This window comes from Zalophus californianus, chromosome 16 (genome assembly GCF_009762305.2).
Source record: "Zalophus californianus isolate mZalCal1 chromosome 16, mZalCal1.pri.v2, whole genome shotgun sequence".
NCBI lineage: Eukaryota > Metazoa > Chordata > Mammalia > Carnivora > Otariidae > Zalophus > Zalophus californianus.
The window spans coordinates 36,901,321-36,928,084 of NC_045610.1; the positions used below are offsets into that span (position 1 = coordinate 36,901,321).

Sequence of the window (26,764 nt, forward strand, 5' to 3'; positions counted from 1 at the left end):
GGCTCCGGCTGCGCCTGCGCCTGCGCAAGACGCCCCGACGCCCACACGGCTTGGGCCGGGGAGGGCGGGGACCCGCGCTGGGCTAGCGGTAGTGGGGCCTCCGAGCGCCGGGAGCGCGGCCCAAGCGTCCTCCGCGTCTCCCGGGACAACCTCGGGCGCTGCCCTCTCAGAGAGCAGGGGCGGTTAATTGGATTCGGGAGGGAGGGAGGGGAGGGGGCACGGCAGCCTACCGCTGGGGCCAATCGAAGACCTAGAAAGCCCTATATGCAAATATATGAGGGCTGGGCGTACCCCAAGTTAGGAGGGGCGAGGGTTGGGCTTGCGGGTTGTCGGGCAGCCAATGGGAGCGTGTCTCCTTAATCTTTTTGAGGAGGGGGCCCGCAGGTGTGGTTGCGAGCGGTACCGGCAGCAGAGCAGGGGCAAGACGGGGGAGTAGGAATCGCGGGTAAGAGCCCCCCAAACCCGGTGCTGGCCTTAGATCGTGGCCACCTAGTGTCTCCCCGCTGGAAACCCGGTCCGTCATACCCCCAAAGTCCCCCTCGATGCCCAGTTCCCCAGGGCTACCCCCTCCGCCCTCCCCAATGGCGCTCTACCGCCAAAGCCACTCCCCCCCCCCCCCCCGTCCCTGCTCTTCCTTGGCGCAGTAGCTCGTCTCTTCCCAGTCCCGTACTCGCGTTCAGCTCTCCAATACCCTCGCTCCCTTTCTCGTCCTCAAAACTCCGATGCCAAGACCTTGCCCACACGCCAACTCTTCGTTTCCTAGCTCCATTTCCCCTCCTGTCCCCACTTTCGTTCACTTCCTGCCCTCCCTCGATTTTCCGAACCCGGTGCGCCCAGGGAGCTGTTCCTTAGATACCAGAGATCCCTGGGAATCGCAAAACTCTCGCTGCCTCCTTCCCCATCACTGGGTCCTTCTCCTGATCACCTTTCTTCCTTTGTCTGGAGAAATCTTCCAGAGAGACACTTCTGTTTTGGATAGCCAGCACAGCCCTCTGCAAATAGCCCTACCCTCCTCTCCAGCCCTCCTCCCCCTTCCAGTTATTATTTCTCACCTCCTGAAGGAGAATTCTTCTAGGCTTGAGGAATGTTCTCCTTTGGGATTTGAATGCTAGGAAAAATTACATTTGGGGATGAGGTGGGAAGGGAGCTAGCCTTTATTAAGCACCAGCGTGTGCCAGGCACTTCAAAAAGTTATTTAATAGGTACACGAACCCTACTGTCATATTTTCATTTTACAGTAGAGCTTTTATTTCGAACCAAGCACTGCTTTAAGAGCATTATAAATATGAACTCATTTAATCTTTAAAATAACCCCACAAGATAGATATTATTATCCTCATTTTAGTTATGAGAAGACTGAGGTACAGAGAGGCTCAGTTTCTCACCCACAGTCACCTGCTAGTAAGTAGAGCTGGGATTTGGATCCAGATCCATCAGTCTTTGCTGGTGATACACTGAGTATTGTGCGGAAAATGGCTGGACATGAGTCTGCCCCGTAAATTGCACCTTCCTCTCAGCTTTTAGCAGAATAAAAAATGTCATCGGAGTCAGCAAGATTCTTAGTGTTTCCAGAGAATGGGGCCAGTCATTCTCAGCACTTTTTACTGGCACAGCCCTTGAGCAATTGAGCGCCCACATCCCTCCCTTGTTAGTCCATGTCTTGCTAAGAACCCATTCAGTCCCTGTACTGAAATTTCAAGGGTGGCTAGAATGGAAAGCCAAAAGGCCATAAAAAGCATCTTAATTTATCCTGCCTGCATCAAAGCTCAAAGCACTTTTCTAGATGTGAAGTTTTTCTCTTCCTAGTGGTCTTTTAATCACAGAAAAGACAGGGAATGAGGGCACACCTGAAACTAATGTAACGTGCATCAACTATACTAAAAAAAAAAAAAGACAGGAAATAAGGGAGGAGATATTACTTGGCTTCTCATGACATACAAAGTCAAAGAAGCAAAGGTGGAAGCAAGATCCAGAGGTCTTAACCTCCACATCTTCTCCCCCCATCTACTTTGACCTTTTCCAAGAGCTGGATCCTGGAAGCCTTCAGAGAGATTCTTCTGGTAGGGGAATGAGGACCAAAAGATGAAAAGGCGAGGAGATGCAGGAAAACCTATTATTTGGGAGAGGAGAAGGAAGTCCACAGCAGACACAATAGGATAGCTCTTCAGTGCCATATATAGTACTACAGACTGAAAGAAAAGTTCAGGCTCTGAAGGTCAGGATGAAAAAAACTCGGTTAAAACTTTAGACATGTTCCACTTTGGTTAAAACTTTAAACATGTTCCACTCTCTGTTCTTAATCAATCACCAAATGATTCTTTCCTCCAGTTTCTTGACACCTGTATTTGAATTCAGCTTTGCAAAAGAAAGCCCTAAATATTTTCCATGCTCTGCAGCACCTCCAGGGGTAAGAAGAGTAGTTTACCTGTAGAGCCCTTCAGAAGTGGAAATGAAATATGGTCCCTTCTTTGAGATTTTCCAAGTAACCTGCAATGTGTTTGCACAAAGCCATCCCAGGGCTCATTCCCTCCCCCTGGTGGCCAATGAAGTGCATTTTCATGCTGTCTAACCAGGGTTTGGTTGGCTTTGGCTGGATGGGAAGATCCAAGATCAAACCCCACACTAAAATGACAGGAAACTTCAGCTGCCTCTTAGCAAGTGATTTCTTAGCAAGTCACATCTCTGGGGGTGCCTGGGTGGCCCATCCGGTTAAGCATCTGATTCTCTCTCTCTCTCTCTTTTTTTTTAAGTAGGCTCTACGCCCAGTGTGGGGCCCAATGCAGAGCTTTAACTCATGACCCTGAGGTCAAGACCTGAGCTGAGATCAAAGAATCAGATGCTTCGCCTGGGTGGCTCAGTCAGTTGGGCATCCGACTCTTGATCTCAGCTCAGGTCTTGATTGCAGGGCCGTGAGTTCAGGCCTTACGCTGGGCTCCACACTGGGCATGGAACCTACTTAAAAAATAAATAAACAAACAAACAAACAAATAAATAAATAAAAGTCATTTCTCTGACTGCAGAGGCCCTTACACCAGGGTGTATGTATGGCTCAGGATGCTGGCAGCACTCTTCACTCTTTTGTATTCTCCTTAGGCTTTGTCCTTAGAATTTAATGCCTCTCCTCCTTTGATTCCTCAAGGCTGCAAGATTACTTTTGACAATGAAATTGTTGGGCAGGAGAGTAGGTGGGGACCCCCAGGTTAGCAGGGAGTGGCTGCTGAGACTCGTAAAGAGAAGGCTGATAGTGTTTAATAAGACTTGAGAGGTCCTGGGGGGAAGGAGCTTTTTTTTTTTTTTTTAAGATTTTATTTATTTATTCATGGGAGAAAGAGAGAGAGAGAGAGAAGCAGAGGGAGGAGCAGGCTCCCAAGGAGCAGGGAGCCCGATGCGGGACTTGATCCCAGGACCCTGGGATCATGACCTGAGCCGAAGGCAGACGCTTAAACATCTGAGCCACCCAGGCGCCCCCGGAAGCAGCTTTTGTTCTAACTCATTGCTGCTTGGGGGCCAGGGATGTGCTAAAGGAGGATGGCTCAATCCAGATGTCCATGAGACTGGGCCTCTGGCCTGAAGGAGACAAATGACCTGGTCATACAAAAATGTTCCCTCTCTCTTAATGCTACTGTAAGGAAAATAATAGCACCAGGGCACCTGTGGCTTGGCTCCTGTATCAGGGACACTGTGAAGACGGGACTGGGGCCGACTGAAAAATACCTAAGAGGGAGCCACGACTTGGCTCTATTGGATAGCTGGCGTGAAGTAATGGGGCCCGACTTTCCCAAAAGAAATGGAAATTCTGGATTTTTATGAGAAATCTACATTGTCTGGTTATTGGCAACTACTTCTATTTAAAACTATCCCAAGGACACACGGTGGTGGGCCAGGTAACATGTCAGCGGGCTAGGTTCGGCATGCAACACATGCACCCCCCACCCCAGCAAACTCGGAGCAAGATACTCTCTGTCAGGAGCCTTTGAGAGAATTCAGCAGGGATTTAGTGTTGAGGATGAAACAGGAAGGAGAGGACTGGGGGAAGAGAAAGCTGGGGGGGCCAAAGGCAAAGCCAAAGTAGACGCCATGTGGCATTGACTGCTCTCCACCATCTTGCCCCTGACTCGGGTACCATTCAAGTGGCTCTCACGTCATAGGTAGCCTAGAATCCAGGGGAAGGCAGCTAAGTACGCTATGGGGACCAGTTCCTTTAGAAGTACGTGGGCTCAGCTCCTTGGTCTATGTGCCTGGGGCCCTCTCGTAGTGCAAGAGTCCACAGCATTTGATCTTTTTGCCGTTGTTGTTTTTCTCTTTGACGCAGACAAGTAGCAACAGCCATGACTTGTTCTTACCACTTGGGCAAAGACTCAAAAAAGAGCAAAGACAACTCGCAACTCCAGAGGCCAAATTCAGGGTCAGTTTTCTCTCCTCAAGTTAACATTAACCTTTAGGTAAACGGAGGCTACTCCTCCAGGGCCTGGTAAACAGAAGCTGGTTGTGGAGGGCTAGGCGAGTGGAAGTGGCTGTTTACCTGGAACCAAGGGAGCAACTCAAGGTCAAGAGTTCATGCACCTTAGTCCTTTTGAACAAGAATGTGCCTGTTCACTGGGAAAAGGGACTCACAAGGCCCAGGTGTCATTGGTTCATTGTGCCATGTACAACGCTTTCTCCCCCTGCTCAGGTGTCGCCATAAAGGGGCTTGGCTATAAGTGGCAGTCCTCTTGAGCAAGAGAGAAACCCAAGGTGATCCCCGGCTGACTTAATACTGCTGCCCTTCCTCTTGGCGATGGTTGTGAGCATTCAGTGCGATGGTGTATGGGATAACTCTTTGAAAAACATAAAGAAGTACATTCATATAAGGGCTTATTATTAAGTTATTCCTAGGTAGCCTCCAAGTTAGAGCCCTCCACTCCCCAATTTTGGTTTGAGAAAGGGGCAGAGAGACATGGAAGGGTGCGGTTATGGTAAAAGCTATATAATTTTTATGTTAACCTAGTAATCCTGGTTCTGGATATATATCTTAAGAAAAATAATCCTCAAGAAGTAAAAGGCCTTCTATACACGAAAGAGCGCACTTCAGAGCTATTAATATAACAGCAAAATTGGAAGCATCTTACATAGCCAGCGATAGGGTAATGGTCAGTTAAATTCAGGCACATTCCTTCAGTGGGGTTTTATTACACAGCCATTAAACACTGGAAACAAGTAAACTTTGTCATCACCAAAAGGAAGTTTCTGATATGATATTAAGTGTGTGTGGGAGGGGGAAGCAGATAGAAAATGGTTTCTATAGTATGGTTACAATTATAGAAGAATAATTGTGCTTAGAAATTAAGAATCAAAGAGAATATACAAAGGGGGCAAAGTTGCTCTTCCAGGGTAGGAAAGCCACATGTGATTTCTCACCCTATCCTTGTCTAAACTCCCTTTAATGTTTTATTATTTCATTGTAATAAATTATCATAAAGATATTACTATCTTTTTTTAAAAGCCAAAGAGTTGATGAGGGAAGAACAGGTAGTAAGTAGCAAAGGCATCAAAGGACAGGGGTTGCCGTGGTGAGGAGGTCGGCAGGATTTGGGCGGTAAAGAGGAGGAGGAGCCCCAGAAAGTTGGCTTTATGGTCATAGAAGCCTTGGATGTGAAGGAGATGGATCCATTGATTGGATCTGGGCTCTTCTGGGTTACCCAAAGGCACATTCCTAAGGATTATTGAAACAGGGGCATTAAAAACCATTAAAGATTTTGATATTTGAAATTTCAAGCAAACAACAAAGAAGTCATCATGGGAATGGTTGGGAGGGGGGGACAAGAACTTTGCTAGACTTCCCTATTGGTATTTTTACCATTTGGTCTTGTTTTTGTGTTGAATTGAATCAGGGAGATGCTGTACCTTTTCTGTGGGTGGGGTCTCTGAAGGTCTCCGTCTGGCCCTGGGCTTGAATTGTGTTCAGTCAGCTACGTATTGACCCTGTGCTCCAAAGCTACCTTTGCATTCAGCATCAGCGGCAGGTTGGGCGTGGGGGGTTCCTTGTAGTGTTGAAACAGTTAACAGACCTCCTCAGAGCACCTCATCTGCACCCACTGGGACTAACTCCCTCAGTTGGGAAGGCTTAGGGCTTGGTTCTTGAGGGCGCCTCCAGACACTCACTCACTTTAATAAGATTGTTTACCAGGTGGTGCCATGCATAGCCTCTCAGCCTGCTCCTGAAAATCCCAGGAGGGCAAAAACCAAAGCCAGGGTTGGCTGAGTGAGTCCCCAAGGTCAGAGTCCCCGAGGGCAAAAGGTGGAATCAGCTCTCTCCCCGAGCTTGTACCAACCATGGAGGTGGGGTGGCATTTTCTAAGAGGCACTCAGCACCTGGTCTCAGAGTGGGCCTACCACCCACATGAGCAAGGGAGGGGGTCCCCCTGCAGGCAGATCCAAGTAACTGCTGCTCCCTCTGCTCTCTCCCCAGGGTGCGCAGGGATTTCCCCAGAGCCTCCTCCCAGGCTGGGGAGATGCTCCAGTGCCTGCCTTTGGACGGCGAGGAAGGGGCAGACTTGGAAGAGCGGGAGGACAGTTCCCAAGAAGATCCGAAAGAAATCATCACCCTGGCTTTTGTGAGCGAGAACACTGGGGCGCAAGAGGGGCTTCAGAATGCCCAGCAGCAAGGCAAGAAGAGGAAGAAAAAGAGGTTAGGACTGAAAGACGGGGAATGGGGATCCATGTTGTTGGGAGCAGAAGGGACCTGGAGGGGAGGGGGCCTTGGCCACTAACGAGAGGTTAAAGAGATGTTGTGTGCTGGGACCTTCAAAATCACACCTCCTTCAGTTCATTATGAGAAGAATCCACCTGATGATCTGTTTGATTGATTGATTGAAGATTTTATTTATTTATTTGACAGAGAGAGAGAGCACAAGCAGGGGGAGTGGCAGGCAGAGGGAGAGGGAGAAGCAGGCTCCCCGCTGAGCAGGGAACCCGATGCGGGACTCGATCCTGGGACCCTGGCATCATGACCTGAGCCGAAGGCAGATGCTTAACCGACTGAGCCACCCAGGTGTCCCTGATGATCGGTTTTATAGAATCAAATAATGGTGTGTGTAATCTCAAACCACACCTTGTCCTAATCTTCATTCTATTTGTGTTTAGAATGCTTTTTTTTTTTTTTTAATTGTGTGGGAAAAGACAATTTCCTCATTTTAAGGAAGTGCTTATTGTCCTGGGAACTTAGTACATTTTAAAAATAATGAAACTGACGCTGACTTCTTAGGATCTGCCTGTGGCTTCTGCGTTCTGGTTTCTACTTATTATTCCGTCACACCTTGCTCCTTTCAGGGACAACGAATCACTCCTCAGACTCACTGATGCTGGAAAGCTTGTCCACTTTCTAACTCACCCCTTCCCTTAGTGGGGGGGCAAGAGGAGGGAGACCATGAAGTAACTTGGCCCAAACATTTTTCACTTCCCTTTCCTGATGGGCCACTGGAGTAAAAGGATTGAGGAGGTGATGATGTTCATATGAAGCTGAAGCAGAAGTAGTTATAACCGCAGTACAGAATTTCTGCCTCCGTGTGGGGCATTGGTAGAGTCCGTGTCTTCCGCCACTCTGCGACCCTTGGGATCCTTGTCTTTAGTCATGGGGGGTAGTCAGACCAGGCTTAGTGTGGCAGGATGGGTTTCATGCAGCCCCGCCTGGGACCGATGCTTCTGGGTGTGGTCACCTATTCTGGCAAGTGTGTCTGTCTCTGTCTTGCTTTCCTTTTTCTCTTTCCAGATGATTGGTGATCAATCTCTCCACCTGCCGATATGAGAGCGGTGAGCACCTGCCTTCAAGGGATCCACGACGGGGACCCAGTGGATTACCCCAAAGGGTTGGGAAGGGTCATCTTGTATATTCTTGAGGATGAAAAGTGGATGTCTCCACATTCTGTTGTTTCCTTTCTCAATGAACTATTTGAGGAAGTTGGGAATCTCATTCCAAGGAAATATGGGTTTTGACCACAGTGGTGTATATTTTAGCTCTCTATAGTTCCTCTATAGGGTTCTTTGGGAATCTGATTGTAGAGAAGGCAGCTGTTTCTGCTTTTTAGAGCACGAGTTAGAGACTGGCAGTCCACAGGCTGAAGATGACCTACAGAACTATATCAAACTATAGAGCAGCATTGTCATTATATGGATTTCAAATTTGAATGTTTTACACTGGTCCTGACTCCCCTGGGTCACTATAGGTACTTCTTCCTTTCCAGGCCCTTGAAAGCGTTTGAGTTTGTGTTGGAGTCATCTCCCAGTTACTAATGCTAACAGGGACAGGGAAAGAAGGATGTGATAGCATATATGTGGTTTTGAAATGCATTGTATACTTTTTTTTCTGTCAATTTACCTTCCTAATTAGGCTTGGCTCTGGCTGATGTTAAGGATTAGTTTATATTCCCCGAACATTCTGTGCTTAGTGTTTGGAGGAAAGCCAGAAGCCTACTTCCTGGCAAGGGGAAACCAGGGCGGGTAAAACATTCTTCCCAGATAACCTTCTGTGGGGTTCACCGGGTATTGGCTGTGTGCCTCAATAGCTCTTCATGTTCCTTTCTTGGCAATGGTGTGTTCAGACCAGGCAAGATGGCTTCCAGTCCCAACAAGCTGCGGTGTCTCTCTTCAGTCCAGGGTCTGTGAGCACCTAAAAGCATAACCTCCCCACCCTGTGCTCCTCCCCCACTCCCTGCACTAACAGGCCTTTCTTTTTCCAACTCCATGGCAGTGCGTAGAGCCGCGCAGCGGTATGGCCTTCAAGAGGGAGGGGAAGCCAATGACTGGACTCTCTGCTGGACGGACTACTCAGTGTCACTGGAGAGGGTGATGGAGATGAAAAGTTACCAGGTATTGTCCGGGGCAGAGCTGGGTCTCAGTAGAAGTGTGGCATCTACCCAGTGGCCCCCCCCTTTTAGGACTGTCCCCCAAGGGGATCTCATGGGTACTCCCATGGCCCCCATTGTTCATGAATTCTGGCTTCCTTTGTAGAAAATCAATCACTTCCCTGGGATGAGTGAAATCTGCCGCAAGGACTTGCTGGCCAGGAATATGAGCCGCATGTTAAAGATGTTCCCTAAGGATTTCCACTTTTTCCCTAAGACCTGGTGTCTTCCTGCTGAGTAAGTGCCCACCTGTGTTTCCTTCTGCACTACCCACCCCTGATTTCCATTTCCCTCTTGCTCGGGATTCCCGGTGCTACTTTCCCTTCCCAAAGGATCTCCCTTCTCTCTCTCCCTTTCTGGGAAGAGAAGGGATTAAGGGTGTGTCCAAGGTTGAGAGAACACAAGGCTCTGCTATAAAAAATTAGATGACATTTAGGGGCTGGGTGCCTTGGAGCCTGTGCCTGCAGTTGGGATGAGAATTTGTTCTGACCCTGAAAGCTGTTGATTTTGAACTTGTTCCAACCTTTTAACTGCAGTTTCTGAATTTTTAAGGACCCTGAGCACTTCTGGAGGGAGTGAGATAATGGCTAGTGCCCAGATTAGGAGCCGGGAGGGACACCTGGCTTCTGTTCCATGGCAGGACCATGGATGGCAGCCAGCCTTTCCCAGTCTCCTGCCTCACTCTATCCATCTTGAAACTGGGCATCCATGCTTAGTACACAAAATGCTCTAGACCACACCAGTAAGAAACAGAGGGAGTGTGGGATGACATGAATGTGACCTGGGTACAGTCTGGTCTTTGGGATGAGGAGGAGGGGGGCAGAGGGACATTGCCATTGGAATTCTCTTCACATGGCAAGAATCCCAGTCTGTCCTCTGTGCCCAGTGCTTTTCCAAACCAAGAGCCCCAGGATTCCCAGACTTCCCTAGCTTGTCCGGAACAACTTTCAGGACTCAGTAGCAACTTAGACGGAAACATGTTTGCCTTCAGGCCAATGGGCTCCTCCAGATTTCAGTGGCCACTGAAGAACATTGCAGTGAAGGGACTTCGCAAAGGGTCACCATGCCAATGAGTTCCAATGCAAAACAAGAAGTGTAGCAAGACTGAGATTTAGAATGCCTTAAATTGGTTTCCTTCTTCTGAAGATAACTTTCTTCAGAGTGTGTTCAAGGGTAGTAGTTGCGCACTGAGACTCTGGCTGGAGTGGAGGTGTTCCCGGGGAAGAGCTGAAGCCTACAGTAGGGGAAGAGACTGGTTGATCCAAGATCACACCACCGGTCAGGGCTAGAGCCATGTGCAGAGCTCCACATCTCCTATCTGCAAACCCAGGAAGCCAAAATACTTGGATCACAGCTACCTTCACGGGGCATGCAGCACGTATCAGCACCTTGCCTGCCTTCTGTCACGTAATTAACCACCATACAAGACAGGTGATCTTATCCTCATTGTGTAGATGGTGGAATTGAGGCTTAAAGAGGTCAAGTCCTTGCACAGGGTTACAAAGCTGGTGAGTGGTGTCACCTGGGTTTAAATCCAGGCCTGAGTTCCCTCCGAAGCCCACACTCTCTCCACCATGTGTGCACGTGCATGGCTGTCTCTCTTGTTGCCAGATCTCCCAACACGTGTCTGTTGACTCTGGAGCTTTGTCACATTAGATAGCTTTAGTGTTTTTGTTGTTGTTGCCTTTTTTTTTTTTTTTTTTAAATAAAGAGCTAGCCTTCCTTTTCACTGCTCCCCCCGCTAACAGTGTATCTCATTCCCTCCCTGCTGCTCTGGTAGCTGGGGGGATTTGCAGAACTACAGTAGGTCAAGAAAAAATAAGACATACATTTGTAAGCCGGATTCAGGCTGCCAAGGGAGAGGTATATTCATCACCCGGACGGTGAAAGATATCAAGCCAGGAGAGGATATGATCTGTCAACTCTATATTTCAAAGGTACTTCTTCATTGTGATCATTTCTTTCTATCCCACAGCAACCTCAGGCTCTAGCTCCGCTGCACTATGGGAAATGAGGCAGGCAACAGGGGCAAAGCCGAGTCCTGTCTTCTGCCTTGAAAGTTGTCAGACCAGGCCTTCTGACCAGGGATGTGACAGGTGTCTGGTCCAGAGCATCCCTCACCCTTGTACCCTTGTACCTGGTGTGGCCTTACTAGGCTGGCCCGTCACCTCTAGCAGGTGACAGCTGGAGGGCACCTTTAGTCTGTGGATGTCCCACTTCATTTGGGAGAGGGCAATAGTCCTGGAGGGATCATGGTAACCGGCTTTGCTCCAGAGCCAGAGGTCAGAGGTCACAGTGGCATAGCCCACTGCAGGGAGGGAGCCCTCTGGAAGTGTGCGTGGACTGGAAAGGACTGGCCAGCATTGCAGGAAGCACTCTTGCAGAACTGCCATGTAACATAGCCCTAGATGGTGACAACATGTCCTTCATCACAGGACTTGTAATGTTTTTTAAAGATTTTTTAAAAAAGATTTTATTCATTTATTTGAGAGAAAGAGAGAGCACACAAGCAGAGGGAGCAACAGAGGGAGAGGGAGAAGCTCCCTCAGCAGGGAGCCCGAAGCGGGGCTTGATTCCAGGACCCTGGGATCATGACCTGAGCAGAAGGCAGCCTCTTTTTTTTTTTTTTTTAAAGATTTTTATTTATTTATTTGACAGAGAGAGACACAGCGAGAGAGGGAACACAAGCAGGGGGAGTGGGAGAGGGAGAAGCAGGCTTCCTGCTGAGCAGGGAGCCCGATGCGGGGCTCGATCCCAGGACCCTGGGACCATGACCTGAGTCGAAGGCAGACGCTTAACAACTGAGCCACCCAGGCGCCCCCAGAAGGCAGCCTCTTAACCGACTAAACCACCCAGGTGCCTCATCACAGGACTTTTTCATGTTACTTTGCTTGGTTGCCAGGAGATCTCTGGGAGGCAGTTACTTGTGCTGTAGGAAACTGAGGCACAAGTGGGGTTTAGTGACTCCCACAGGTCAAGTCCCCTTGTCCTCCTCCCTGGCCCCAGCCCAGCCCGCACTCTGTAGTATCAGGCAAAACCAAGATCAGGCACTAATCTTCAAGTCTGAATCTCTCCTCTGAGGCTTATGTGACTTTTCTTCCCTCCTCACAGCCCTTTATCATTGACGGATTCAAGTTCGACCTACGGATTTATGTGCTGATGACCTCCTGTGACCCTCTGAGGATTTTTGCATACAATGAAGGACTAGCACGCTTCGCCACCACCTCTTACTCCCACCCCAGCACAGACAACCTGGTGAGCTCAGGGGTTGTGCCCTGGCCCCTCCTCCTTAGGGGGATGAAAAATCCCAGTTCAGTCCACATTCTCAAGGCACTGTGGACATGGCTGTTGTTGGTTGAAGCTTACCATGTGCCAGGTTGCAGACGTCCAGACGTCCCTTCCTTTAGCCCTCTAAGGAGCCCTCAGAAATAGAGATTATCATCTCCATTTTACAAATGAGGAAATGAAAACTCAGAGTTGAAGGAACTTGTCCAAGGTCACAGAACTGGGAAGAGATGAGGCTGCGACTCGTGGCCAGATCTGCCCTACTGCAAAGTTAGTGCCCCAGATCTGTGGTGCTGGAGGAGAGGCGGCCATGGGCGAGCCCCCGTCCCTCCCCCACCCCCTTCCTGCACTCTATGATCTCCCAGGATTCCTGAAATGTCTCTCAAGCAGTGAACCACCCAATCTCAGGAGTAGCTGGACTCTCTTCTACCCCAGGCTGAAGGCTACCATTTTACTTCCTCTGTTTTACCAGTTTAAGTAAGCCCCAAGACTTTCCCTCTTTTCCATCTCTTTAAGCCACAGGGGAGGGCACAGAGAAGAAGCAGGAGGCCTGCCCTACCTCCTGACCCCACAGACTTGTGTCTCTTTCCCCAGGATGATATCTGCATGCACCTGACTAATTATTCCATTAATAAGCACAGTTCCAATTTCATTCGAGATGCTCACACTGGAAGCAAGAGGTAAGGAGGCTGCCTCACTTCTCTCTCCTTGCCCTGCCGGGCTCAGAGCTCAGACCCGGCCCGTCCCCATCAGTGTTTCCATCTTGGGTCACATGGGCTCAGCAAATATTTCTTTGCCTCCTTATTCTCTGCCCTCTGGCTGTTAATCATTAAAAGAAGTCTACATCGTAAACCCTAGGAGGTTGGGAGGAGGAGAGATAAACATCCCCAGCAGGATACACACACACACACACACACACACACACACACACACACACACACACAACACATACACACCAAACCATATGCTTCTTACACTGGGCCCTTCTGACATTTCCAAACCAGTAGATATTTATCGATTCCTAGTCTGCCAAGGGAGAAGGACATGTCAGGCCATTGTTCCTTTGGCCTGTGGTTTTCTGGGTTGCTGCTCCGACAGAGATTCTCGAATGATAGGTCATGCTGCCTGGTGTGGGCTGACTGTGGCTGACTGGCTTTGAGATTCCCCAGAAGGGGAGAAATGGGAAGATTTCATGAGTGTCTTCCCAGTTATTACATTCATGTTATTGTCTGATCCTGTCTCATTTGGGTTTTAGGAAAAAGGGGGAGCTGGAGGAAGTGAACATGGCCAGGTACGAGGGGAAGGGAAAGCAGCACCAACTAAGGCCCCCGGTGTGGTGGGGCCCGTGCCGGGGGCTCTGTGTGCATGTTTTTCCCCATTGCGTCTTTCCCTCACTATGACAGAGGCATCGTAATCTGCCCTTTGTAGGTGCAGAACTGTGAGTTAGGTGCCATCTCCATTTTACAGACAAGGAAACTGAGTCTCTGAGAGGTTAAGCTGCCCAAGGTCACACGGCCGTAAATGCTAGAGCGGGATGAGAAGGCAGGTCTGTCAGATTGCGAGGCGCATGCTCTGTCCCCCGCGCCGGGCTTCAAAGGACTGATAAACACACAGTCGGTTTGGCTTCAAAGCATCAGAGAGGCACGTGAAATTTCACAACACCCCTGGTGGCTGGCAGACTTCCAAAAAGCAAATGGAAAAGCACTGGCTAAAGCCTGCTCGAAGGGGAGGTCTCCCCTGTTTCAGAGGGCGCCAGCACCCGTCTTGCCCGAAGCTCTCCCACCTCCTGGGCTCCCCACCCAGCCCGCGGGCACTAGCTCAGCATCCTTCGCTGCTGTGGGCCGGGCCCAGAGCCGTGCTCAGTGAGGCCTGGCTTTCAGGCTCGGCCCTGCCTCTCACCAGCTGAGTCCGCATGGGCCAGTGTCTTCAGCATTCTGAGCCCCCGCCCCTTGGTGTGTAAGGTGAGGGCAGCGAGATGCCCTGCCCTGCCCTCCCCCGTCCTACGTGCCCTGCCCACCTCCCAGGGTCACTGTGAGGCTCAAATGACCCGTGATAGCCAGGGGGACACTGCCTATGGTTACTGTGATTTTTCCTCAGTCCGAAGGCATGTAACCTAAGGGCCCCTGTTTCCCTCCTCTTATGAGAAGACACCCTGACGACAGGCTTTGGGCTCTCAGGCCATGACGGAAGGGGTGTTAGGGGGTGCCAGGACTCAGGGGAGAGTGTGTAGTATTGTTTGGTCGCCCTGCACCCCCTCCTGCCTTCCTCCTCTTTTTCCTCACCTCTCTTCCCCCCAAGGTGAGGCCTTGCCCCTCTGCTCCGCTACCCTGGCCTCCACCCTGTCCCCTCTCCCTGAGCTCCAGGCTCATTCCTCCTCAGAGCACCCTGACATCTGTTGCCTCCAGCTCAGCGTTTTCTCGCTCCTTGCTCCCACCCCAGCCTTCCAAACCGGCTGCCCTGCCTGGCTTCCCCCTCTCTGCCTCCGGACCTGTAGGATTAGAGAGTTTGGTGTCATCTCTGCTGTTGAGTCCTGAATGTTCCTCCTGCAGATGTCCCTGTGTCCCTTCCTTTCCACCAGACCCAGGCCTCGCTTCAGCCTCAGACCTGATGGGTGCTCAGACACCACTTTCTACTGTTATCCTACTACACTGGTGGTCAGCATTCTATTCGTTGAGGACTTGCTAGGTGCCAGGCACTGGTCTAAGAAACAGACACACCACAGCCCATCTAATCCTCACAACAACACTCCAAAGTAAGAATTATTATTATCAGCATGATTTTGCATATTAGGAAACAGGTGTCAAAGTTAAGTAACTTGCCCAAGTTTCCACAGCTGAGAGGTAGGAGTGTCGCAACAAAAACTCCCGAGTCTCTACCCTTCACCACTAGGCCACACTGTCTGTCTGTCCGCTCCGTGGTGTTCCACCAGGACACTTGGGGGCTCACATTCCATATATAGGCTTGCTCATTTCCACTTCTCCATCTTTGCTCAGCTCTAACCGAAAATATGTGAGAACATCCTTGAAGGACCTTCTGGCTCACTAGGCTTCCATGTTGCCTTCTCTGATCTGGCTCTAGATCCTGGTCCAGCCATATGGCCACTGTGCAGCCAGCCTTTGTTTGCTCACTTAATCAGATGAGAGAATTGGGGTCCATCTCTGAGGACGAGCCTGTGGAATCTGAGTCGAACCACCCACAGGAACCTTCCCATCTCTGGACTCCCACCACCCTCTGGGCAACATCAGCCATAGCCCATAACTGCTCTTGGCTTGGTGCACACGTTCATCATGTGTTCTCAATTGTACTTAAACTCCTTGAGGGTTAGAGTGGCGCCCTGGCCTCTGGGCGCCTCCATGTGCCAGGCAGAGTCTTTCTTTCTGTCCCTTCCTTTTCCTTTCACCTTCCCTCTTCTTCCTCTTCCGCATCTTCTGAGGCGATCTGCTTCTCATGCTGACTGCCTCACCTGCTCACACTTCCCCCATCCTCAGCGTGAGGCCATCTGTGCCCCCAGTAAACCCCCCAGCAGCCGCACACTCAGCAGGAGCAGTGAAGGAGGGGAGGCAGAATGACTGGAAATCTGGCAGGGCTTAGGGGCAGAGACCAGGTCCTCTGCATCTTTCAGGGTGCCTGGCACATGGCTGATGTGTTAAATTGAATTGGCTAACCACTGGGCATTATGAAATTATACAATAATGTATATTCATTTTGATGTGCCTGAGTCATCAAGAAGAGGTTATGTTATGATTTGCAGTGTCTGTTATAAGAAGGCAGGGAAGTGTATAATCTATTTTGGGAAAATTTATTTCCCAATTAAGCAAATTAAATACATTTTTTTTGCACTTGAATGGTTTGGCTTCAAGCGATCTGGAAAATTCATTTAGGTGCTACACTTTATTCCCTGACAATGGCAGGTAGAGGTAGTGGGCCTCTGTATTGAGCGGCCTTTGCTAATCTGTCTTTATATAAATGCATCCTTGGTTGTTTCATATGTGTGTTGACTCCCCCAATGGTCTTTAGGCTTCCCATGACAGTGGGGGGCAATTTCTTAGGATTCTCTCATTTCCCGAGCTTTGCATGTACAGCAGGCTCTTAGCAAGTTTGCATTGGCTGACCACCCCTGCTTCCTCCTTTTTGGCTCCACTGGCTGGGGCCCAGTGAGCTCTTTGAACTGTCTGTGAGCCATGTCTCTTGTCTTATTTTCCTCTTCACGCCCCTGCGTCTCTTTCTTCCATATTTCCACTTCCCATTTCAGCTCTGTGCCTATGAGTGGATGTGTATGTGTCCCCACCATTGTCTTTCAGACCTGTTAGATTTGCCTCCTTTCTGTATGACCCAGCTCAGAGCTGACCAGAGCACCCCTTTATTTTTTTTATTATTATGTTGTATTAATCACCATACATTACATCATTAGTTTTTGATGTAGTGTTCCATGATTCATTGTTTGGGTATAACACCCAGTGCTCCATGCAGAACGTGCCCTCTTTAATACCCATCACCATGCCAGCCCATCTGCCCCTTCCCTCTAGAACCCCCAGTTTCTTTCTCAGAGTCCATAGTCTCTCATGGTTCATCTCCCCCTCCGATTTCACCCCCTTCATTCTTCCCCTCCTGCTATCTTCTTGTTCTTTTTTTTTTTGACATATAATGTATTATTTGTTTCAGAGGTACAGATCTGTGATTCAACAGTCTTGCACAATTCACAGCGCTTACCATAGCACATACCCTCCCCAATGTCTATCACCCAGCCACCCGATCCCTCCCGCCCCCACCACTCCAGCAACCCTCCGTTTGTTTCCTGAGATTAGGAATTCCTCATATCAGTGAGGTCATATGATACATGTCTTTCTCTGATTGACTTATTTCGCTCAGCATAACACCCTCCAGTTCCATCCACGTCGTTGCAAATGGCAAGATCTCATTCCTTTTGATGGCTGCATAATATTCCATTATCTATATCTATATATATCACTTCTTCTTTATCCATTTATCTGTTGCTGGACATCTTGGCAGAGCACCCCTTTAAGTGTTTCCTCATGAACCATAGACATCCTCTGATCTCTGTAATAGGGTGACAGGTCATCTCAGTTTGCCCGTGACTGAGGGGTTTCCCAGGATGTGAGACTTTCAGTTCTTTTTTTAAAACATTTATTATTTTTTAAAATTTTATTTGATTTGAATTCAAGTAATTAACGTAGAGTGTATCATTAGTTTCAGAGGTAGAGGTCAGTGATTCATCAGTTGCATGTGACACCCAGTGCTCATTACATCACGTGCCCTCACCATCATCACCCAGTTATGCCATCTGCCCTCCCAGCAACCTTCAGTTTCTTTCCTAGAGTTAAGACTCCCTTATGGTTTGTCTCCCTCTCTGTTTTCATCTTATTTTATTTTTCCTCCCTTCCCCTATGTTCATCTGTTTTGTTTCTTAAATTCCATGTATGAATGATATTATATGGTATTTGTCTTTCTCTGACTGACTTATTTCGCTTAGCATGATACCCTCTAGTTGCAACCACATTGTTGCAAGTGGTAAGATTTCATTTTTTTGATGGCTGAGTAATATTCCATTGTATATATCTACCACATCTTCTTTATCTAAAATCGGGACTGTCCTGGTTTGCTTGGGACAGTTGGTAACCCTATCTGTGGAAATGCCCCAGGGCTGCCTTTTCTTTGTGGATAGTCCTCAAGCAAAGTTTCTGTGTCTTTTTTTTTTTTAAAGATTTTTATTTATTTATTTGTCAGAGAGAGAGAGAGAGAGAGAGAGCACAAGCAGGGGGAGCAGTAGTGGGAGAGGGAGAAGCAGGCTCCTCACTGAGCAAGGAGCCCGATGTGGGACTCGATCCCAGGACCCTGGGACCATGACCTGAGCTGAAGGCAGACACTTAACGACTGAGCCACCCAGGCGCCCCAAGTTTCTGTGTCTTTAGCATCCCCAGAATCCTGTGCTGTGGGACCCAGGTATTGGTGTTCTTAAAAGTCTCCCTGTGTGTTTCTAATGAACACCAAAGGTTGAGAAACTATTTGCCATCAAAGCAAAGCCATGATGTAGGGTGTTTTTTTTTTTTTTAATATTTTTTATTCACCCATTAAGCTTTCCCCTTGGAATACCCAGTCCCTGCCCCAGCCTCACAGGTGTTTTCTGGATCACAGTGATAGTGCCCAAGCCAGGTCTTATGTGTCATCATCTGCACCCACTTCCAGGCTGTGGAGGCTTAAGTACTGTGGCCCTGTGGCTCCTGCAGGCCCCTCCTGAGCTGACACAGCCCTGTTGTCACCCTGGGTCCTGGGTGTCTGTCACCATTACCTCTGGGGACTTAACGTCTCCAAAAGTTTCTGGTTTCCCGCAGGAGATGGCCTTAGATGACCAGAGGTGGGCTGCCTTGCCTCACAGCCTGTGGTTTCCTTCCAGGAAGCTCTCCACCTTCAACATGTACATGGAAAACCATGGCTACAACATGGAGCAGGTCTGGAGAGATATCGAGGATGTCATCATCAAGACGATCATCTCCGCCCACCCCATCATCAAGCATAACTACCACACCTGCTTCCCCAACCACACACTCAACAGTGCTTGCTTTGAAATCCTGGGCTTTGATATTTTGCTGGACCACAAACTCAAGCCCTGGCTGCTGGAGGTAGAGGGGCTGGGGCGAGGGGTGAGAACTGACTGCTGTTCCTGGGGTGAGCCAGTGTCAAGGCTCATCCCTTCATCCCCGGCTCAGCCAGATCATTTTAATCAACTTCCTGGCCAGGCCTATTCATCCGGCGGCAGTGCTGGCTGCCTGGGGCTCCTCCCTTAGCTGAGAAGTGGCCACCAGAGGGGGGTAGATGGCCAGGAATTAGAGAGTTCCTTGTGCCTTCTTGAGGTCCACCCAGACCTGGAAACTTTGATCGCAGGCACAGAAAGACTCTAAAGACAACTTGATTTTTTTGTCACAGAATTGTCTCCCAGAAAGGGGGTGTTCTTCATCAAAGCTGGATGATGATGTTCCAGATCAGAACCAGGCCTGGCTCTCAGGGGCTTGGGCCACTCAGGTCCAAGCACCAACAGAGAGTGGCCTGGTGTGTGTGGCCAAGGGAATGGGTGGGGAGCCCCTCAGTGAGTTTCCTGACTTCCCCAGACCCATGGCAGGGTGGATAGAGGAGGACAGGGTGGCTGTCTCTCTTCCCCATTAGACCTGCACTCAGCAGCCCTCAAGGGACCCTTCAGTCCGCATTATAGGAGGTGGGGATTGGAGGAGCCAGGTGCCAAGTCGGAGTTGCTAGGGCTGGTTGGCACAGAGTCAGAGTCTTCAGAAGGCAAAGCCAGAATCCTGGGTCCCCTTCCTGGGGCCTTGCCTTTCCTCCATTCCCAGCCCTTGTTGACAGGTGTAGGTGGGAAGGAGAATATGGCTGTTTGAGCTCTTATACAAAGAGCGGAATTGGCCACCAGGCACAGGCCTTCAGAAACTGCTAGAAATCTTCAAATGTTACAGAGTGCATCTAAATGATCTGGTCTTTTCTGTGAGCAGGAATGAGGCCTCTCCCTCCTCCCACCTGCCTCCCTCTCTCGATCCTGGTGAGGGTCCAGAATGCATCACTCTGGCTTCTTCCCCACCTCCCAGCCTGGTCCTTTGGACTGCGCCCTTCTCTCTGCTTTAGGGCATGCTATGTAAGCAAGAGAGCACACCCACCAGGGGGAGGGAAAGCAAAGACAGGGCACCCCTGATGCTTCTCAAGAGGAAAGGACTGAAATCGAAGCTGGTTAAACTAGAGGAGGTTCTGCTTTCTCCTCTCTTCACCGTGACTCTGGGGCAGACTTCCTCTCCCTCTGTTCCATCTGGTAGCCAGGGCCCCATGCTGGGCTTAGGTAGCTCCCCGGAGGTGGCGTTTTGGCCTTGCTCCCTGCTTCCACGCTGGACAGCCCAGCCCCCTGCTGCCCTCACAGGTTAACCACTCTCCAAGCTTCTCCACCGACTCCTGGCTGGATAAAGAGGTGAAAGACAGTCTGCTATATGACACCTTGGTTCTGATCAACCTGGGAAACTGTGACAAAAAGAAAGTCTTGGAGGAGGAGAGACAGCAGGGGCGATTCCGGCAGCGATGTCGTTCTTGGGAGACCAGGTACGGAGGTGCCCCCGCACCCTGGGGACCCCATTCTCTATGACTTCCCTGCTCCCAGTAAGACTGGCCTGTCCTGGTCCTCGACAACGTACTAGTTATGTGGCCTTTACGTCTCTTCTTTGAGCCTCAGTGTTCCTTCTGTGAAATGGAGCCAGTGATCCATAAGGTGGAATTAAATGAGATAAGGTATAATAAAAGGTTCATCATAGTGCCTGGCACTATAGTGTGTGTTAGAGGTGGTGAAGAGTCTTTCCTGGCGGGGGCAGGCAAAATGAGTGAAGGGGGTTAAGAGGTACAAACTTCCAGTTATAAAATAAATAAGTCATGGGGAGGTAATGTAGGGCATGGGGACTGTAGTTAGTAAGGCTGTCTTGCATATTTGAAAGTTGCTAGGATCTTAAAAGTTCTCATCACAAGAAAAAACATTTTTTTAAAAGATTTTATTTGTCAGAGAGAGAGAGAGAGCTCATGAGCAGGGGGAGGGGGAGATGGAGAAGCAAGCTCCATGCTGAGCAGGGAACCCGACGCAGGGCTCGATCTCGGGACCCAGGAATCATGACCTGAGCCGAAGGCAGATGCTTAATGGACTGAGCCACCCAGGCGCCCCCCCAAAAAATTTTTGTTAACTGTGTATGGTGACAGATGTTAAGTAGACTTATTGTGGTGATCATTTCACAATACACACAAATAGCGAATCGTGTTTGCACACCTGGGAAACTAACAGAATGTTCTATGTCAATTATACTTCAACTTAAAAAAGTCATTACATTTAAAGAAAGAATCTTGCTTGGAGCTGGTGGGGAGTGGAGTCAGTTCTAACAAATGATAATCCTATTTGGAATATTAGTTTATATTTGCAGAATGTGGCAGCTTGTACAGTTTTACTGTGAGCATTTTTTTGGCACATAAAAATAGGAGATTAAGTTATAGACAGACTATATATCATGGATATGAGTTTACTAATATAGCATGAAGATTTAGGGATTACCAATCAAAAAATAAAACCGTTGCTTTATGGAGCGCTTGGGTGGCTCAGTCGGTTAAGCATCTGCCTTCGGCTCAAGTCATGATCCCGGGGTCCTGGGATCAAGCCCTGCATCGGGCTCCTTGCTCAGCGGGAAGCCTGCTTCTCCCTCTACTCCTCCCCCCCCCCCCACTCGTGATCTCTCTCTCTCTCTCACTGTGTCTCTCTCTGTCAAATAAATAAATAAAATCTTTCAAAAAACAAACCCGTTGCTTGATTTTTACAGAAAGACACACTAGTCTGACCTACCCCATGTCACTGGGTTGGTGGGGGCGAGGGTCCCCTGCTCCCTGCACGGCAGCATTTGCCTGTGAACAGGGGCCTTGGTTCTGCAGAGTGATTTTAGTGCCTGAAGACTCGGAATGCAGCCGAGGAGACGCCTGTGTTGCTTTTCAGACCCCGCGGCAGTTGCCGCACCCCCATGAGCAGAGCCTGCTGAATCTTGGGGACGGAGCTTTGGGAACTGGGGCAATAGCATCTGTGTTCGGAGGCCACTGGGTTTCTCAGAGCACTTTTGCCTGTGAACTGTCTTCCCTCTGAGGAGGGTTGGTAGCAGGGAGTATTGTATGGTCCTGTGGCTGGAGCTAAGGAGACCAGGCTTCTGGGAGGGGAACTGACTTGTGTGCAAGGTCCCCTCGCTGGGAAGTGGCAGGGCTGGGGCTGGAGCACAGCGAGTGTGCTGCTTGGGATCCCAGAATAGCTTCCCCTGTGCCAGTGTTCTCCCCACTTCTCAAGGAGGAGGCAGCATCCGCTAGGGCAGAGCTGGGGCCCTCCCCTGAATCATCCTCTTGGTCATGACTTGGCCCTGGGTAGCTCAGTGCCCTCGGTTTGCCTGCTGTAAAAGGGGCTTCTCATTCCTCCCTCCCTGACCTCCACCTCCCCGAGGGGCTGTGAGGGAGAATGAGATCATTGCAGCTCATAAAAGCACATCCGTGAAGCCCTCAAATTTAGCCAAACACAAGCTGCCGTTCTCCAGAGGAGGGTTATAGGGGCTGCGAATGGGGAGGTGGCGACAGTCTGCCTCCTCAGAACTGAGCCAAGGGGAAGGGGGTTTTTGTACGAGGAGAGAGTCTGGTGAGCTGTCAGAATGACTGTTCTGACCAGCTTTCCTTGAATCATGACATTGGCTGTCCCAAGAGGGCTAGAATCTCCTTTCAGCAAATACGGGCGGGCCACTGTTGTGCGCAAGGCCTTGGCCTGGCCCCAGGGGACATCCAGCTTGGCACGTCCCTTCCAGGCTCTGTCCCAAGAAAATCCACGGCAGCCCTGTGTTCTGTTCCCCCCCAGGATGGAGGAGGTCAAGGGTTTCCAGGCCGTGCAGTTGGAGAAAACTGAGAAGTACGAGAAGGAGAACCGTGGGGGGTTCCGCCTGATTTATCCTACTCTGAATTTGGAGAAGTATGACAAGTTTTTCCAGGACAACAACTCCCTCTTCCAGAATACTGTTACCTCCAGGGCTCGGGAGGTGTATGCCCGGTAGGAAGGCTCCGGGCGGGGTGGGTGGATGTTGGGACGGGTTGGGTCGTGCTTGAACTTCTGGGGGACCGGCCTGGGATGGTGAGGAGGGTCTTTGAGCTTCAGTCCCCAACCCAGAAGTTGCCAGGGGGAACATTTGCTTTAGTCTCACGAGAACCAGGAATCATGATTCCTTGGTGTGGGGTGTTCAGTAGATATGTAGCTGTTCCTAGAAACTCCCTCCCAAGACAGGCACCTTCACCCTTCTCCAGAATTCCCAGGGAGCTCCCTCCTGGATTCACACAGGCATGAAATCTAAGAGCTGGAAGGGACCCATCCTTTCCAGTCCAATCCCTACCTATCACCTCATTTTTTTTTAATGATTTAATTTATTTGACAGAGAGAGACACAGCGAGAGAGGGAACACAAGCAGGGGGAGTGGGGGAGAGGGAGAAGCAGGCTTCCCGCCGAGCAGGGAGCCCGACGTGGGGCTCGATCCCAGGACGCTGGGATCATGACCTGAGCTGAAGGCAGACGCTTAATGACTGAGCCACCCAGGTGCCCCCATCACCTCATTTTATGGACGGGGAAGTCAGAGCACAGAAGGGGTCATATAGTAGGTGATGACAAAAGAGGAATTGGAACATAACAATAAAAAAATTAAAAAAAAAAAAGAGGAATTGGGATCCCTGTCTCCTGACCCATGTGACTGCGTTATTCCCACTACATCATTGGCCAGAGAGGCCCAGGATATAAAGTGGTCCAATGTGGGGGCCCCTTGTTTGACCACCCACCCAGACCCTCTTCCCAGCACCTGCCATGTGTGGGATTTGGCCTCGGTAGAGCGGCTGACTTTGCATCACTCCTTGGATGCTATTCCCCAGACTGGGAATGGTGTGGTGGGAAGCATGGCTGTCCCCTCCACCTCCTGCTCTGGGCCCTGCAATCATTTGTGCAGGCTGGACACGCGGAGGGAGGACACTGCACTCTTTGGCAAGCATCATCCACCCCTCAGGGAGGGTGCCCACATTTGTAGCCCATCCCTAACCTCCACGACCCTCCCTGTTCCTCCTGGACAGGCAGCTGATCCAGGACCTAAGGCTGAAACAGGAGAAAAAATCCTTCCAAACGAAGGAGAAGGTGGAGATGCAGGGGGAGTCAGCAGGCGAGCAAGCGAGGGGCAAGAGCATGAAGAGCTGCCGACAGAAACCACAGCAGAAACACCAGGCCGCCACCCTCACCTTCAAACAAGTAAACCCTGCTGGGAGGGGAGCGTGTGTGCCTGGCACCCTTCCCTGGCTGGGGCCGCCCCGTGGGGGGGTGCTCAGGAGACCGCTACTCAGATCCCTGACGCACTGAACGAATGGGGCTGACAAAGGGCTGGGCCACAGGAGGGGGAGCCTGGAAGTCGCAAGGAGCCTGGCATCCTTCAGAAGACTCTCACTGGTCTGTCCTTCTTACCTCGTCCGGCGGGAGGAAAAGCAGCCGGGGAGGCTGAGCACGATCCCCACGTAGGGAGCGGGCGCCAGGATTACTTAATACTCATGGGTCCCAACCCCAGTTTGGGTTGGAATGTTCCCCTCTAGCAGGCCAGGGGTACAGCTGAGAGAGGGGGCCGCAGAGAAGGGCTGCAGGGAGGCAGGACCCTCACCATTATGTGGGGTGATGGACCGCAGCTGGGTCCTTCCAACCTGCTCTCTGCTCAAAGTGTGGACCAGCCCTGGACGGGGGGCCCGCAGTCCCGTTGTCCTACAGTCCGAGTCTTTGGATTGCCCCTCTCTGCTTCACTGTCTCTTCTGGCTCAGTGGAAAGACTCAGTTGGCTTTTTGGTCCATCTCCTTTTTCTTGAACCCTCACCTAAAGGAACAGGATGAGAGCAGGATATTTTTGGGTTTTTTTTGTATTTTGTAACTTTGCTAGGGTCATAGGCCTTTTGAGAAACTGATAAAAACTATGATACTCTCTTGCCATAAAGTATACAAAGATACAGTTTTAAAACTGCAGTTTTAAGTGGCCCAAAGACCCCGTGAAACCGTCCATGAACCCTCTAGGAGTCCCTGCACCCCAGGATCAGAACCTCGGATTAGAGAGACTTTGATACCATTTGCTTTCCTTCTCCTCCTCCTCCCCTTGGCACCTCCCCTTGGTGCAGATGAATCTGGAAGTGGACAGAGCTGGGTTCCCACAGGCTGTGTTTGGTTTCCTCCTTCCCAGCGTCTCCAGCCAATGGCATTGGTATCCTGCACACCTGACTTGCTCTTGAGTGTCAGAGATGCAAAGACAAATGAGACAGACAGCATCCTCGACCAGGAGACCCCCACGAAAGGGGCCAGCCCTCCTCCCTGCAAGCCTATAGCTGCAAGACGATACACCTCTGTACCTGACCTGAGGCACTCAAGCCTTCTCAGCTGCCCGGGGCTGGGGCTCAGTCAACCCATCTCCAGAATCGAGGAGGTCAAGTCTGCCTCTGCAGTGAACATATTCACCAGCACTGGGGTGAGTAGAGCGGTCTACCTCCCCAGAGGGCTCAGCTCAGGGGCCAGTGGTAGGAGTCTTGCTTTCTGGTCCCTTCTATCCTCCTGACTTGCTGTCTCCCTTTGAGTAAGCCACTTAAGACTCGATATCCCCACCTGTGAAGCCCAAGTTATGCAAGAGCATACGTGCTAGGAGAATGGACCTATACTTTGAGGGCTTTTCCAATGGCTGTCTTCTGCACCCCAACTTTTTTTTTAAAGATTTTATTTATTTATTTGAGAGATAGAGAGCACGAGAGGGAAGAGGGTCAGAGGGAGAAGCAGACTCCCTGCCGAGCAGGGAGCCCGATGTGAGACTCGATCCCAGGACTCCAGGATCATGACCTGAGCCGAAGGCAGTCGCTTAACCAACTGAGCCACCCAGGCGCCCACTGCACCCCATCTTTAAGCATGTTCCCACCTGCTGTGTTAGCTTCCTGTGGCTGCTGGAGCAAATCACCATGGACTTGGGGGCTTAAAACACAAATTTATTCTTTCACAGTTCTGGGGGCTAGAAGTCTGAAAACAAGGTGTTGGCAGGGCCGTGCTCCATCTGAAGGCTCTAGAGGGAGGATCCTTCCTTGCTTCTTGCTAGATTCTGGTGGTTGCCAACAATCCTTGGAGCTCCTTGGCTTGTAGCAGTGGGACTCCAACCTCTGCCTCTGTTGGCACATGGACTCCCTCTTTGAGTTTCTCCTCTGTAGATCTTCATGTGGCCTTCATATAAGGACACCAGTCATTGGACTTAGGGCTTACACAGATCCATATGACCTCACTTTAACTTGACTCATGATATCTGCAAAGACCCTATTTACAAATAAGGTCACATTCTGAGCTTTGTGGCAGTGTTGAACCCAGTACATCCCTTAAACAGTGTTTCTCAAACTCCATTCGTGTATGGACACCTGTTGAAGGAAAGAAAACTCTCTCAGATCCCCATTGTTGCCGTAAATAACTTTTATAGATATATACAAACATAAAACCAGATATATAAAATCTTTATAACTCTTATACAACTATGAAATCAAAACAAACATCACCAATGAAATTCACATCAAAAATATTAATTGAATGTGACAGCTGATTTTTTATTTTTGCAGACACTAAGATGCCACATGAATGTGGTACTGACAGTTCTAGAACGGGTTTTTTGTGTGTTTACTGTAGTCAGGCCCACCAAAGGCTATGTGATGACTGTATTGTAAGTACTGGAAAACCTTCAGCATTGTTGGGCCTTTGCCAAGTCCAAATGCAGTATGGAAGAGTGTAATGCCTTTCAAGTTCCTAACCATAGCCCACAGTAGAAATCTGTTTTATTTTATCCATCCATACACACACTGGAAAAAAGTTTCTAAAACAATGATGAGCCATACAACATATGGTAATTCCTTTGATATTTTTTATTCTCTTCTGTTTTGTTCTTTCAAAAATACCAGTTCCTGGAGCACCTGGGTGGCTCAGTTGGCTAAGCATCTGCCTTCAGCTCAGGTCATGATCCCAGG

The 26,764-nt window shown here is 49.9% G+C and overlaps 1 protein-coding gene across 5 annotated transcripts in view; it reads left to right on the top strand.

The window, feature by feature from the left end:
- The first annotated feature begins 212 nt into the window (after positions 1–212).
- TTLL6 (tubulin tyrosine ligase like 6) overlaps positions 213–26,764 on the top strand; it is a 38,401-nt gene continuing 11,849 nt past the window's right edge. For 2 of the 5 annotated variants that reach the window (XM_027626203.1, XM_027626204.1), the window contains exons 1-11: positions 7,748–7,788; positions 8,726–8,844; positions 8,986–9,116; positions 10,660–10,816; positions 11,991–12,134; positions 12,759–12,844; positions 18,577–18,802; positions 20,095–20,270; positions 22,582–22,770; positions 23,829–24,000; positions 24,964–25,245. In XM_027626203.1, the coding sequence (XP_027482004.1) occupies positions 8,824–8,844; positions 8,986–9,116; positions 10,660–10,816; positions 11,991–12,134; positions 12,759–12,844; positions 18,577–18,802; positions 20,095–20,270; positions 22,582–22,770; positions 23,829–24,000; positions 24,964–25,245 (1,584 nt within the window). In that variant the 5' untranslated portion in view covers positions 7,748–7,788; positions 8,726–8,823. Of the gene's footprint in view, positions 446–4,312; positions 4,406–6,448; positions 6,668–7,747; positions 7,789–8,725; positions 8,845–8,985; positions 9,117–10,659; positions 10,817–11,990; positions 12,135–12,758; positions 12,845–18,576; positions 18,803–20,094; positions 20,271–22,581; positions 22,771–23,828; positions 24,001–24,963; positions 25,246–26,764 lie in introns of those variants that run through there. The other 3 variants (XM_027626202.1, XM_027626206.1, XM_027626205.1) reach the window with 3 other exon arrangements.